General features: G+C 41.2%; 1 protein-coding gene across 2 annotated transcripts in view; it reads left to right on the top strand.

Annotated features, from left to right (window-relative positions):
* RMDN2 (regulator of microtubule dynamics 2) overlaps positions 1-12,255 on the top strand; it is an 81,272-nt gene extending 69,017 nt beyond the window's left edge. Inside the window, exon 11 of one of the 2 annotated variants that reach the window (XM_073791441.1) lies at positions 11,691-12,255. In XM_073791441.1, coding sequence (XP_073647542.1) covers positions 11,691-11,792 — 102 coding nt within the window. In that variant the 3' untranslated portion in view covers positions 11,793-12,255. The remainder of the gene's footprint in view (positions 1-11,690) is intronic. The other variant, XM_073791440.1, reaches the window with a different exon arrangement.
* The last annotated feature ends 1,045 nt before the right edge of the window (positions 12,256-13,300 follow it).

Here is a 13,300-nt window from a genome sequence, read left to right as displayed (position 1 = left end):
GAAGACAAATTAGTATACACACATGATCTCAACTATATGAAAATGTGCGTAGAAAATCATCTATTAGAAATACACTAACCTGGTAGTTGTTCATATTTCTGTGGAGTTGTGTTTGATTTCTAATATTTCCCAATTTTTAATAATTAAACTAAAAGGACTTTTTTAACATTTTTATTGGAGTATAATTGCTTTACAATGGTGTGTTAGTTTCTTCTTTACAACAAAATGAATCAGTTATATATATACATATGTTCCCATATCTCTTCCCTCTTCTGTCTCCCTCCCTCCCACCCTCCCTGTCCCACCCCTCCAGGCAGTCACAAAGCTGATCTCCCTGTGCTATGCGGCTGCTTCCCACTAGCTATCTACCTTACGTTTGGTAGTGTATATATGTCCATGCCTCTCTCTCACTTTGTCACAGCTTACCCTTCCCCCTCCCCATATCCTCAAGTCCATTCTCTAGTAGGTCTGTGTCTTTATTCCTGTCTTACCCCTAGGTTCTTCATGACATTTTTTTTCCTTAAATTCCATATATATGTGTTAGCATACGGTATTTGTCTCTCTCTTTCTGACTTACTTCATTCTGTATGACAGACTCTAGGTCTATCCACCTCATTACAAATAGCTCAATTTCGTTTCTTTTTATGGCTGAGTAATATTCCATTGTATATATGTGCCACATCTTCTTTATCCATTCATCCGATGATGGACACTTAGGTTGTTTCCATCTCCGGGCTATTGTAAATAGAGCTGCAATGAACATTTTGGTACATGACTCTAAAAGGATTTTTAAATTGAACTTACCTAGCAGTGATTTCTAGATTCCCCACTACCCTTTAACCAGCCTTATCCTGGAAATCAGGTCAAAGCTTAAATTTACTGTTTGCTATCCCAAATGCACACTTACACACTTACGCACTTACACACTCAATTTCAAGCCTTGACTTAGTGATACCAGTTAATCAATCTGAGCTAGTTTCTCCCTCTTGTCTTTTATAATGGCCCATCGAGATACCGAAATCAATCCAACTGATTCTTGCCCAAACTCTGACAATTGGTCTAACACTGAAACTACTAGCTGGAAGGGACAAGAGTTTTACAGGTACCCTCATGGATACACAGTATCCGCAAGGCCATGGCTACCTCTAGCTTTCTCTAAACAGCTAGGCGAATGTGCAAGTCGAGACAGGTGATTCTAGCAGCAGAAAATAATGTAGAATCAACCACATTGTAGGCTTTGTAGGAGCAGCCCATTCCAGCAGAGAGTGGTTCAAAGACTTCCGCTAAGAATTCTGAGAAACAGCGGGAACACTCTTTGGTGATGGTGGGACTTGGGATCATAACTGAAACATAACAAGACCTAATCAATCTTGTTTTAACAGAATTCCCATTTGGTCCCTGTAGTCAATACGTTTTCAGTGGACAAGTTGATGTCCCTTGATTGAGTGATCAGTTTCTGAATAAGGACTTAACCCAATAGGAGTGTAACATTTCTAAAAGTTACTTGAATCTTTAAACTCTTGTTAATTTCTGAAACATTGGACAGATTTTTCAGTAGGAGGTTAATGGAGGAAATCTCCCTCCTCACCATGGTAATACCATATCCCCTTCAAATTAACATCAAAGCCGTGTTCTGTGCTCCGTTCCAGGGTCACGCCTGGTCATAGCTGGTCTTCATCAAGTCATAAAATCAAAGCATCTCTGTGTGATGAAGCCAGCTAAAGACGGTTTCCACATTAAATCCACCTCCCCGCCTTTTAAAAGCTGAGTAGTGTTTTCGGATGGCAGCATTATATGTAAATTATTTCACTTACTCCAGTGAATTTCACACAGAGTGAACCACTGTGAACTCCTTCTGTAGTTGCTTCACTCACCACTCATTCTGCTGACCTGGGAGAAGACAGAATGGCTGCCGAGTGTTTTTGAAACGATTTCTCCTGGTGGGTCACCAAGGCCAAGCCAGTGGTACAGCCTGCACCACAGACAAAGTACACAAACTCCTAAACTTTCAAGAGAGTTCATGCACGGCTTTGGGAAGGGAGAGTTCCGATCCAGAACTTCTTGAATGTGTTTGATTTCAGAAGATAATAAGGTGCATGTTAAAATTTCTCATAAAACCTTCAAGAAGTAATGCAGTGTTCCACTAAAATTTTAACAATTGTCATGTCCATGTAATTTGCAATGTTAGTTATCTTTCAAAGTACTGAATATCCTTCATTGTAACATGAAAATCTCCGTTGTGCCTAAAAGTTGTCAAAAAGCTTTTCATCTGATAATTTTTTCATACTTCTGAATTATAAGTGGCCGTATAAACAGGTGGGTGAGACCGTAGAGACAATCGTCTAGACCAGCCTTCTCGTTTTACTGGTAAACAGTTTAGTCTCTGATATCTAAGAGAACTGGTGAGTGGCTGAGCCAGGACGAGGTACCAGGTCTTGGAATCTCATGCCTTCGGAACACGTCTTTGAACCCAGGGCCTTTTCCATTTAACCGAGTGGAGTCCAATGTGTTTGGCATAGATGGAGGGGGATGGGAGGGAAGGAAAGAGGTCTGAGAATGGTAACACTTGCATGGTTCTACCTGGTCTAAGTGTTTTGCCTATGTTAGCCCATTTATTTTATTTTTTTTTAACATCTTTATTGGGGTATAATTGCTTTACAATGGTGTGTTAGTTTCTGCTTTATTAACAAAGTGAATCAGTTATACATATACATATGTTCCCATATCTCTTCCCTCTTGCGTCTCCCTCCCTCCCACCCTCCCTATCCCACCCCTCCAGGTGTTCACAAAGCACCGAGCCGATATCCCTGTGCCATGTGGCTGCTTCCCACTAGCTATCTACCTTACGTTTGTTAGTGTATATATGTCCATGACTCTCTCTCGCCCTGTCACAGCTCACCCTTCCCCCTCCCCATATCCTCAAGTCCGTTCTCCAGTAGGTCTGTGTCTTTATTCCTGTCTTAATCCTCACAGCAACCCTATGAGGAGGGAACTTCTGTTATTATCCCATTTACAGATAGGGAGCTGAAGCACGGGATATTAAATACCATGCCTAACACAGCATGAGATCTGAACTTGGGCAGTCAGCTCCAGAGTCCGAGCTGTGGTCTGAACCACCATGCAATCCTGCCAACAAATGGGGGGATGTAGGGAGTAAAAGACAGAAGGTGGAAGGAGAGCAGGGAAAAAAAAGAAGGAAGGGAAAGGCAGAAATGGTATAAAAATGGGGGGGGGGTAGAGAGGGATAGTAAGGAAAGAAGGAAAAGAAAAGTAGAGAGCAAAGAAAAATCTTTCCTTTTCTTTTTGGATATTGATACCCATTTTCTGGTTTCACATCATAAATTCCCAACAACCTGTTGTGTATCTTGCCTTGTATTAAATCTGTTTTTATATTTCCACCTTCTCCGCCCAAGATAAGGAAAGAGAAAAAAAGGAGGATGGTGAAACCTGTTGTAAATGACTAGTTCCACTTGATCTGTGTGTGTAGGGAGAGCCTCATTATGGACTATAAGACCTACTGTTGGGCAATTAAGAAGAATATTTCACTGCACAAGTAAAGACAAGGTCACATTTAGAACCAAATATAGTTAATATCTTGATGTTCTATGATTTTTGCAGCTCCCAAACCTATATTTTGCTCTAGATGCCTAAAGTCAAATCATACGTTTTAAAAATAGCTTTATTGAGGTATAATTGACATACAAAAAAATGTACAGTTAAAGTGTACAATTTGATATGTTTTGAGATATATGTATATATCTCCATGAAACTATCACCACAAATAAACAGCAAAGTTTACTCCTTTGCAACCCCTTTTTCCTGACTCTCCCTGCACCTCCCATCTCCAACCTCAGGTCTGTTTTCTGTTACTAGCAATTGCATTTTCTAGACTTTTATATAATTGGATTGTACATTATGTACTCTCTTTTTTGTCTGATTTCTTTCACTCAACATAATTATTTTGAGATTCATTCATGTCATAGTGTGTAATAATAGTTCATTCCTTTTTATTGCTGAGGGGTGTTTTATTGCATACACCACAGTTTTTTTTCCCTCCATTCACCTGTTAATGAACATTTGGGCAGTTTCCAGTGTTTGATAATTACAAATAAATATATGAGTATTCATATAAATTATTCAAATTGACATACGCTTTCATTTCTCTTGGATAGATACTTAAGAGTAGAATGGCTGAATTATATAGTTGATTTATGTCTAGTATTTTTAAAAACTGTCAAAACTGTTTTCCAAAGTATGATTTTACATTCTGACCGGCAGTGTATGAGAGTTCCACTTTTCCACCTTCTTAACAACACTTGTTATGGTCAGTCTTTTTTTTTTTTTTTTAATTGAAGTATAGTTGATTTACAACATTGTATTAGTTTCAGATGTACAGCAAAGTGATTCAGTTACATATTTTTCATTATAGGTTATTACAAGATATTGAATGTAGTTCTCTGTTATACAATAAAGTCAGTCTTTTTCATTTTTGCTGCTAGTCTATGTGTGTAGTGATACCTACTTGGGATTTTAATTTGCATTTCCCTAATGACACATTACGTTGAACATTTTTTCATGTGCTTATTTGCCATTCATATATCTTCTTTGGTGAAGTCTCTGTTCAATTTTTTTGCCTAATATTTTAATTGAGATACTTGTTTTCTTTTTTGTTGAATTTTGAGAGTTCTTTATATATTCTGGATAGAAGTCTTTTATCAGATGTGTAATTTGCCAGTGTTTTCTTTCCATGTGGCTTGTCTTCCCTAACAGCGTCTTTCACAGGACAAATGTTTTTCATTTTGATAAAACAATTCATACGTTCACGTATCTTGTTCTTGGTGCTGTATCTAAATATTTTGCCTAATCCAAGGTCATAAAGATTTTCTCCTATATTTTCTTCTAAAAGTGTTATAATTTTTGGTTTTACATTTAAATCTGTGACCCATTCTAGGTTAATTTTTGTATATGGTCTGAGTTATGGATTGAAGTCCATTTGTTGTGTATATGGATATACAGTTGTCCCAGCACCATCTGCTGAAAAGGGTATCATTTCTCCACTGACTTGCCTTTGCACCTTTGTCAAAAATCAATTTTCCATATATATGTGGGTCTATTTATGTACTTTCTATTTTGTTCCATTGATCTATTAGTAATAATGCCAATACCACACTCTGTTGGTTACTGTAGTTTCCTACTGTCTTGAAATCAGACATTCCTCCAGGCATGTTTGCTAACTTTGCTAACTCCTCTTGGCTATTCTAAGTTCTTTGCATTTGCATATGAATTTTAGAATCAGTTTTTAAATTTCTAACATAAAAAATCTAGATGGGACTTTGATTGGCATTGTGTTGATTAATTTGTCTCCTCAACTGAAGGAGATGGTGGGACTCCTTTATGGTTTCCCTGCTGTGCACCGTTGCCTGGAAACTCTCTCCAGACAGTGATCTGGGGCAATTGTAGGGCTTAACTTTGTTCATTACCTGTCTCTCAGGGATCACTGTCCTTTCTTTCCTGCTGACCAATATCTTGAAAACAATTGATTCATATACATTGTCCATGGTTTGGATTTTGAAAGACAGAAATTATAATTTGGAGAGTTGTAACTGCGGCACTTTCCAGTCCCATAAACAATGATTCTGCATGTAGCAAACTCTAACATATTGAGTTTAGTTTTTTTAAAAAGTTTCTATAATATTCAAATATATCCATTCTATAAAATAAAGCAAGTTGAGCAATTGCACTATGAAATTAACTACTTAATTGGACTTTGGTTAGAACTCAGATAATTTTTTTGTTTGCTTTTATATAGCATTCTTAAATTTTGGCCAATAAAGTTTGCATATAGAGAATTAAAGTATATCTTTCCTCCTTCTTAATTACTTTGTATTGCCATATCCTATCTAATTTAAATTGGGAAACCTGATTGGGAAAGTAGTCTGCTGAAACTTACAGGTAGAAATGGCATTACATACTTTGCCTCTGGCAGAGCCCTCATTGGACAGCCCCTTCCAATCGGGCAGACTGTGGTGCAGTGTGGAAATCGTCTGGCGCGTAACACTGTCTGTCCTAATTTTTAAAAGGTTCCAGTCATGAAGATAGTGATTTTCCAGCCAAGCTACCAAATCAGTTATTTATTTTGTCTCTTTGCTTGAAATGCATTTTATGTCCTTAATGTTCTTCAGTCCTAGGAGCTCAGGGTACCCAGCAGTCGTAAATAATCGCATGTATATTGAGCTAATATGGAGTCACCCAAGGACGGATCCGAGTTTGTGAGCCTCAAGCTTATACAATTTGGAGTATTGGTTAAGAAAAAGAATACAGAATTAGGTATGAAAGTAACTTTATTTCGAATGAGAGACATCACAACCGATTATAAAGTTTTAAAAGCTGACAGATGCCACAAACATTACAAAATCGAGAAAAATAACATATCATTATTACTTATTAACTCTGAGGCACACCTCTAGGATACTTTTTTCCTATGTTTTCTCACATACTCTTTGTTCACTTCATCTTAAGACGTTAATTTTGTTAACATCATGTTCTGTAGAGAGGATATCGGATAGATACGTTGGTCTTTCCCCTAGCATGATGGATTGACGTTTAGTTTTCATTTCGAATGGTTTAGAAAAGCTCCTCTCAGCCTTGCTTGCTGTTCCTAACGGTGTGCAGTGACTTCCCCGGCTGCGCTGCTTCCCCAGGGTGAGTGCACCTTGGGAGGACCCCAGTCCCTGGAGCCCAGCTCTGCCCAGCCTCGTCACCTCCAGTTCCCAGCCACATCACACCCCAGGCGTGAGGAGGTCCCAGAAAGCCTGGAAGCCCAGATCGTGGTGGGCCCTGAGCAGGGGACCAAGCAGCACCTTGTTCATGTCCTTCTCTTTGGTGTCCAAGTCAGGGTGTAAAGCTCAGTGCAGGCCCCAGGAGCGAGCTGTCCCTGGGGCCACTGATGTGGAGGTGGAAGCGGCTCACTGGTCACCCTGCCCACCACATCCACTGCAGGCCGAGGGGCTCTTCAAGCCTTCCTGGTGCAGGGGCTGGGGTGCTCTTAGGGGGCGGGGAAGGACAAGGAGCGGGGGGTGGGGGGCAAGTGAGTGCCCTGAATAAGAGCAGACTAATACCAGTATCTCGCCGTATTCTTCCAACTGCCTGGAGCATAAAGGCTAGAGTCTGCAGCAAGGCCTTCAAGAATGCCCTGTGCCCCCCTGCTCCCACCTAGTCTGTCTTTCCAGCAGGCCTCCCTCACCCCTCACAGCATACATGCACTGTGTTCCAGCCAGACTGGACTGATTGTTGCTCAGACCTGCCTGGTGCTCTTCTGCCCTCTGGCTTGGGATTTTTCACCCTCTAGGGCCACCTCCCCTCCCCCGTGCCCACTTGCGGAAATCTCTCCCCGCCACTCCAGGCCTGGCTCAAGTGATGGAAGTTCTGCCACCAAACCTTCCTGAGCCACATGACTAGATGTGCTCTCTCCCTCCTCAAAACAGCAGGGCACTTTGGGGCTTCTTTCTTAGCCCAACCATCAGATCTTCAGCCAGGCGAGGCAAGGACCATCCATCCCTCCCCTTCGCGTTGCCTGTCTAGCTGTAGGGACTCGCGTAACAAGTGTTAAGCTAAATCAAACACCTCAAGAAAGAGAAAAACACTTCTCATATTCCCAAGGTTCCCAAATGAGAAAACGGAGAGTCATTTCTATCCTCAGATGTGATGTGACAGGGAGAGAGCAGAGAAAGAGAGAGAGGAGAAGTGAGCAAAGGGAAGGAAGAGGCAGAGCAGGAGATGGAGAAGCCCGGCAGGTCAGGGGCCAGACAAGAGACAGCAAGCCTGAGGCAATGCGAAGACCAGCCCTTCCACTGCAAATTCAAGATGCTCTCTTACTCGCCTAAAAGCAATACAGACGTCTTTTTTTAATTTTAATTATCTTGTTGGCAAAGCCTTCCTTCAATGAAATACAGACCACATACTAGGGTTAGTCATTGTGACATTTCTATGACTCAATTACTTTTTTTATTTTGAAATTTTATTCCATTTCTAGACTTTAGTTTTCAGTCTGTTGTTTTCGCAATAAAGTAACTCCTGCAATACTCTAGTGTGAAGCTTAAAATGATTTAAAGGACCATCCCTGACAACCTGGTAGGGGTGAGTATTGCTTTCGGGGGATACTTAGCCCTTGCGCTCATTGTTAACAGATTGGAAAATAAAAAGATAACCGAAGATTTTTATTGCTTGAGAGACCTGGTCCTACAATGTATACGTATAGTGACAGCACATATATCATGTTTCTAACATTTTCAAAGTTTTCTTTTAAATGCCAAACAAAGCCTGCTTTATATTCGTATTAAACTTTTAATTTTTCTAAGTGTTACCATGCCTAATATTTCAATGAACGCTTTTTACTTGCTGAGACGGGTTGAGAAAGTGCTGCCATCCTTCTCTGACCATCGAGGGGACTGGAACAAAGGTTAGATTTGCTGGAGGTCACATACCTAGTTCACGAGAGAGCAGGGACCAGACCCCGGTGTCCTGACTCCCAGCCCGGGACCTGTGCAATGAAGAAAGAAATCATATTCGGAGCCATACAATCAATCTTAAACCATGTAAGATTTTATGTCCTTCAGGAACTAACTCTTTGTTTCCTTTTCTTTTGTTTTCATTTACCTAAAAAGTGCTTAAGGCAGCTAAACAGCTTGACTTCTACAAACAAAGATAGACTTCTTGAAATTTGTTTAATTGTTAACTTAGCCAACATCATACATGTGTCTCCCACAGTGGGGGAAATGGTTCATTGGACGGGAAAACAGTATTTAAGATGGGCTTTGGAGGGCTTCCCTGGTGGCGCAGTGGTTAAGAATCTGCCTGCCAATGCAGGAGACACAGGTTTGAGCCCTGGTCCAGGAAGATCCCACATGCCACGGAGCAACTAAGCCCGTGTGCCACAACTACTGAGCCTGCGCTCTAGAGCCCACGAGGCACAACTACTGAAGCCTGTGTGCCACAACTACTGAAGCCCACACGCCTAGAGACTGTGCTCTGCAACCAGAGAATCCACCGCAATGAGAAGCCCGCACGCTGCAACTAGAGAAAGCCCGCGCGCAGCAACGAAGACCCAATAAATAAGTAAATAAATAAATAAGATGGGCTTTGGATAGGGAGTTTAGGATCTGTACAAGACAAATTCATGGGAATGGCCTGGAAAGGTGCCTTTAGGGTACAATTTACTCACATCTGGTTGTGGTAATTTCTCCAAAAGACGTTGCTCATAGTCATACTTTGTTTCCCTTTTAATTTTGATGTAAATATGTGAATTTCCACTGTTCCGTAATTGTAATTTGTTTCATAACATACTTAATGGAGATTATGATCTTATGATCTATCTCACAGTTGAAAATACCCCCTAAACGTGGACTGCTTTAATTGGCTCACAGAGTTGGCCAAAAAATTGCAGTGTGAGGGGAAAGTTTATATGGATTTTCCCTGACTCAGCTAGGTACGGTCAGCACTGGGCTCCTTCACAAAGGAGACAGCTCGCTGGGGCTGTGGAAGCGAGAGCTGCACATCCCCTCCTGACCTCTCTCCCCCATCTCGGGCTGGACATGCTGTCAGAGCAGGGACCCTCCTTGGGACACATGGGCCCCGGGAGGAATGCTCTCCTGAACACAGTTAGCTAGACCCCAACTGAAGTTCTTTTTTTTTTATTATTTTATTTTATTTTATTTTTTTTGCAGTACGCGGGCCTCTCACTGTTGTGGCCTCTCCCGTTGCGGAGCACAGGCTCCGGACGCGCAGCCTCAGCGGCCATAGCTCACGGGCCCAGCCGCTCCGCGGCATGTGGGATCCTCCCAGACCGGGGCACGTACCCCCGTGTCCCCTGCATCGGCAGACGGACTCTCAACCACCGCGCCACCAGGGAAGCTTCCAACTGAAGTTCTTGATCAAGAGAGGAGACAGTGAATGGAGTCAGGTCTCAAAAGAATCATCCAAACAAGCAGACTGTGCACCACATCTGCCAGCCTATGCGTCAGCCTCAGTCCCCTATTGGGGTATAAATTACACACAACCAAATGCAACCATTTCAAGTGTACAGTTCGATGAGTTTAGACTGAGGTTTATGCCAGTGTCACCCCTACCACAATCAAGGTATAAAATATGTGCATGACTCCAGAAAGTTCCCTCGTGTCCCTTCCCACTCAATCTCCCACCTGCACCCCAGGGTCAGGCAACCACAGATCTGCTTTCTGTCACTATAGGTTACTTGTTTTTAACAATTAATGAATAAGTGAGCTCATTCTTTAACTGAGCACATTTTGGAGATCCATCTGTTTTTATTAGGTGTATCAATGGTTTATTCCACTTCGTTGCTGTAATATTGCATAGCTGGAATATGCAACAAATTGTTTCTCAATTCACCTGTTTGGGGTTGTTTGCAGTTGGGGTTATTATGAATGAAGCTGATATGACTATTCAGGTACAAGTTCTTCTAAGGACATGTTTTTATTTGGAGGGTGGGGTAAAAACCTAGAAGTGGAATTGTTGTGTCACTTGGTAAGTGTATGTTAGCTTTACAGGGAAGTGCTGTGCTGTTTTCCGGACAGTTGCACCATTTTGCATTCCCACCAGAAATGTCTGAGAGATCCACTTCACATCCTCACCAACACTTGTCATGGTCCGTCTCAGTCTTTAATTTTAGCCATTCTAATGGATGTGTAGTGGCATCTCATTGTGGTTTTAATTATGACTAATGATTTGAGCATCATTTCATGTGCTCATTGGGTGTCTTCCTTCCGTGATTCAATTGCTCTGACTAGTTCCATGCCACTAAATTCAATAATCCCACAGCCAAAAGCATCCTTGTCAGCTGCTGGCAAGTTTTTACTTTTTCTTTCTTGCCTTAACATGGGCAGTACATTAAAAAAATTCTGACAGAAGCTCTGATTTCCCCCCATCCCATGGTGAGATCATCCAAACAGACCTTCAGACATCTCCTGCATCGAAAGTTGAGCAGGTAGATTTGAGCCTATGGCATGGGAACATTGCTGGGAAAAGGGAGCTGTAAACCACGTGTCCTTCCCCCTTCCTCCCTTATTCTTCTCCACTTAGAGGAGCCCCTCTTGATACAATCCCAATGACCAGTCCTGAGTTCTCTGACCTCTCACAACACAGTGTATGCTACTTATATTGTTATTTGTTTCTATATTTCTTTGAATTTTTAACTACTCCATATGCACATGTATTCATTCCCTAAATACATTAAAAGACACCTCATCTTATCTTGCTTCTGTGTTTCCATGGTGCTCAATAAATCCTTTTAAAGGTAAATTAAATTTGCAAGAGAGGGAGAGACGGAGACAGAGATTGAATTTAGTCGATTTCAGAGTAGTCATTTCATGTGAACCCAAACTTTTCATCTCTACGACTTTACAAGATTCCTCCCCACCCACTCCCTACTCTTGTTGACAATGTAAAACAAACCACAGTTAGCCTGGGAATTATCTTTACGAAATAAATCAGCATATTGTTTTGAGTTTTTGCCCTGCATGTATTAATTTTAGAAGAACACATGTCTTGGTTCAGTAAAAGTTTGCAGAAAGCCAGACATCCCATAAAAAGAGTTTGTTGGTTGGGATGTTTATCCCTCCAGCTATCTTTTCCCTCTTTATGACTACAGAGAACACTGGTGTTTCTTTACTTTTCAGAGTTATCTACTCAGGAAGACTTCTGGCAGTGGCCCTGACAGGAAGTCCCACTGTGCTGAAGCAGTGGGTCTTTATGAGGACTGGTTCCTTCCCGCCCTTTGACTGGTCTGCCCATAGGTGTGTCAACTCCCACCCTGCCTCTGCCAGAAAGGGGATCTTTCAGTCAGGACACTCTACCTGTGCCAGGTGTGATCCAGAGAGGCTGGACGCAGGCCACACTGACTCATGCTCCATTCCTGCCTCTGTCATCCTGCGGTGCCTACATGATGGGGAGCTGGGGGCCTGGGGGAACCCAGCATATTGCTGCTTCACTACAACTGTCTTACACAGTGGAGGACATTCAGAGGGCTACAAAGATCAAAGGTTTTCAGAGGAGAACTAAAGCCTTCTAATGACTGAGCCTCAGTTAACCTGTAAGACAATCAGTATTCATAATGATGATCCTTAAAGCCTTCAAGATCCAGAAGTGCCTTCTGCATTAAAAAGGAAAGAAGAGTTCATCATGTGTGGTAAATGTTAATATTTTAATATAATTTTTTTAATTAATTCATTTATTTTTGGCTGTTTTGGGTCTTCGTTTCTGTGCGAGGGCTTTCTCTAGTTGCAGCGAGCGGGGGCCCCTCTTCATTGCGGTGCGCGGGCCTCTCACTATCGCGGCCTCTCTTGTCGCGGAGCACAGGCTCCAGACGCGCAGGCTCAGTAGTTGTGGCTCACAGGCCTCGTTGCTCCAAGGCACGTGGGATCTTCCCAGACCAGGGCTCGAACCTGTGTCCCCTGCATTGGCAGGCAGATTCTCAACCACTGCGCCACCAGGGAAGCCCTATAAATTATTTTATTATAATCTTCTAAGCCCATTGGTCTCCAAACTCTTTAATTGCATGCTTGAATTAGCTTTTAAAAATTGGCATCTCCCAATGTATTTACATTTATTTATGTATAAATTATATATATATACACACACATATATATTCTACTAAAATGTTCATGATAAAGCACACAACATGTAGAACATTTTAAAGGGTGAGATTACCTCCTTTCTTGATTAAAAAAATTCTTAGCAAAGTGTAAATAAAGGGGTACTTTCTTAAAAGGATAAAATGTATTTATCTGAGCACATTATGCTATTAACACAGAATTTAGAATGATTTGCACTGAAGTCACGACCAAATAAGGATGACTTCACTACTATTACTTAATATTGTTTTGGAAGTACTAGCTGTAATTAGAAAAGACACTTCAATTACAATAGAACATTTGAAACTAATATATTAACAGGGCTAATAAATATCATTATTTATGTAGGTATATAAACTTGCGTGCATGAAAAAACCTGAGAGAATTAACTTCAAAACTATTTTCAAAAATAAGAATTTACTGAGATAGTGCAGTAAAAGATTAATGTGTAGAAATCACTAACCACTACAAATATAAATAACAGCCAGTTAGAAGGTGTAATAGAAAGTAGTACCTCCTTTACCATAATCACAAAACAAAATCAAAACTCTAGCAGTAAACCTAAGTTTCATGCCTGATAAGCAGAAATCTAAGAATTCCAAGGGTTTGAACAAATAGAAAGACATAGTGTATTTTGACTAAGAAGACAGCATACT

This window comes from Tursiops truncatus, chromosome 14 (genome assembly GCF_011762595.2).
Source record: "Tursiops truncatus isolate mTurTru1 chromosome 14, mTurTru1.mat.Y, whole genome shotgun sequence".
NCBI classification, from domain to species: Eukaryota; Metazoa; Chordata; class Mammalia; order Artiodactyla; family Delphinidae; genus Tursiops; species Tursiops truncatus.
The sequence above is the reverse complement of the archived record's forward strand: the minus strand, read 5'-3'. Positions and strand labels throughout refer to the sequence as shown.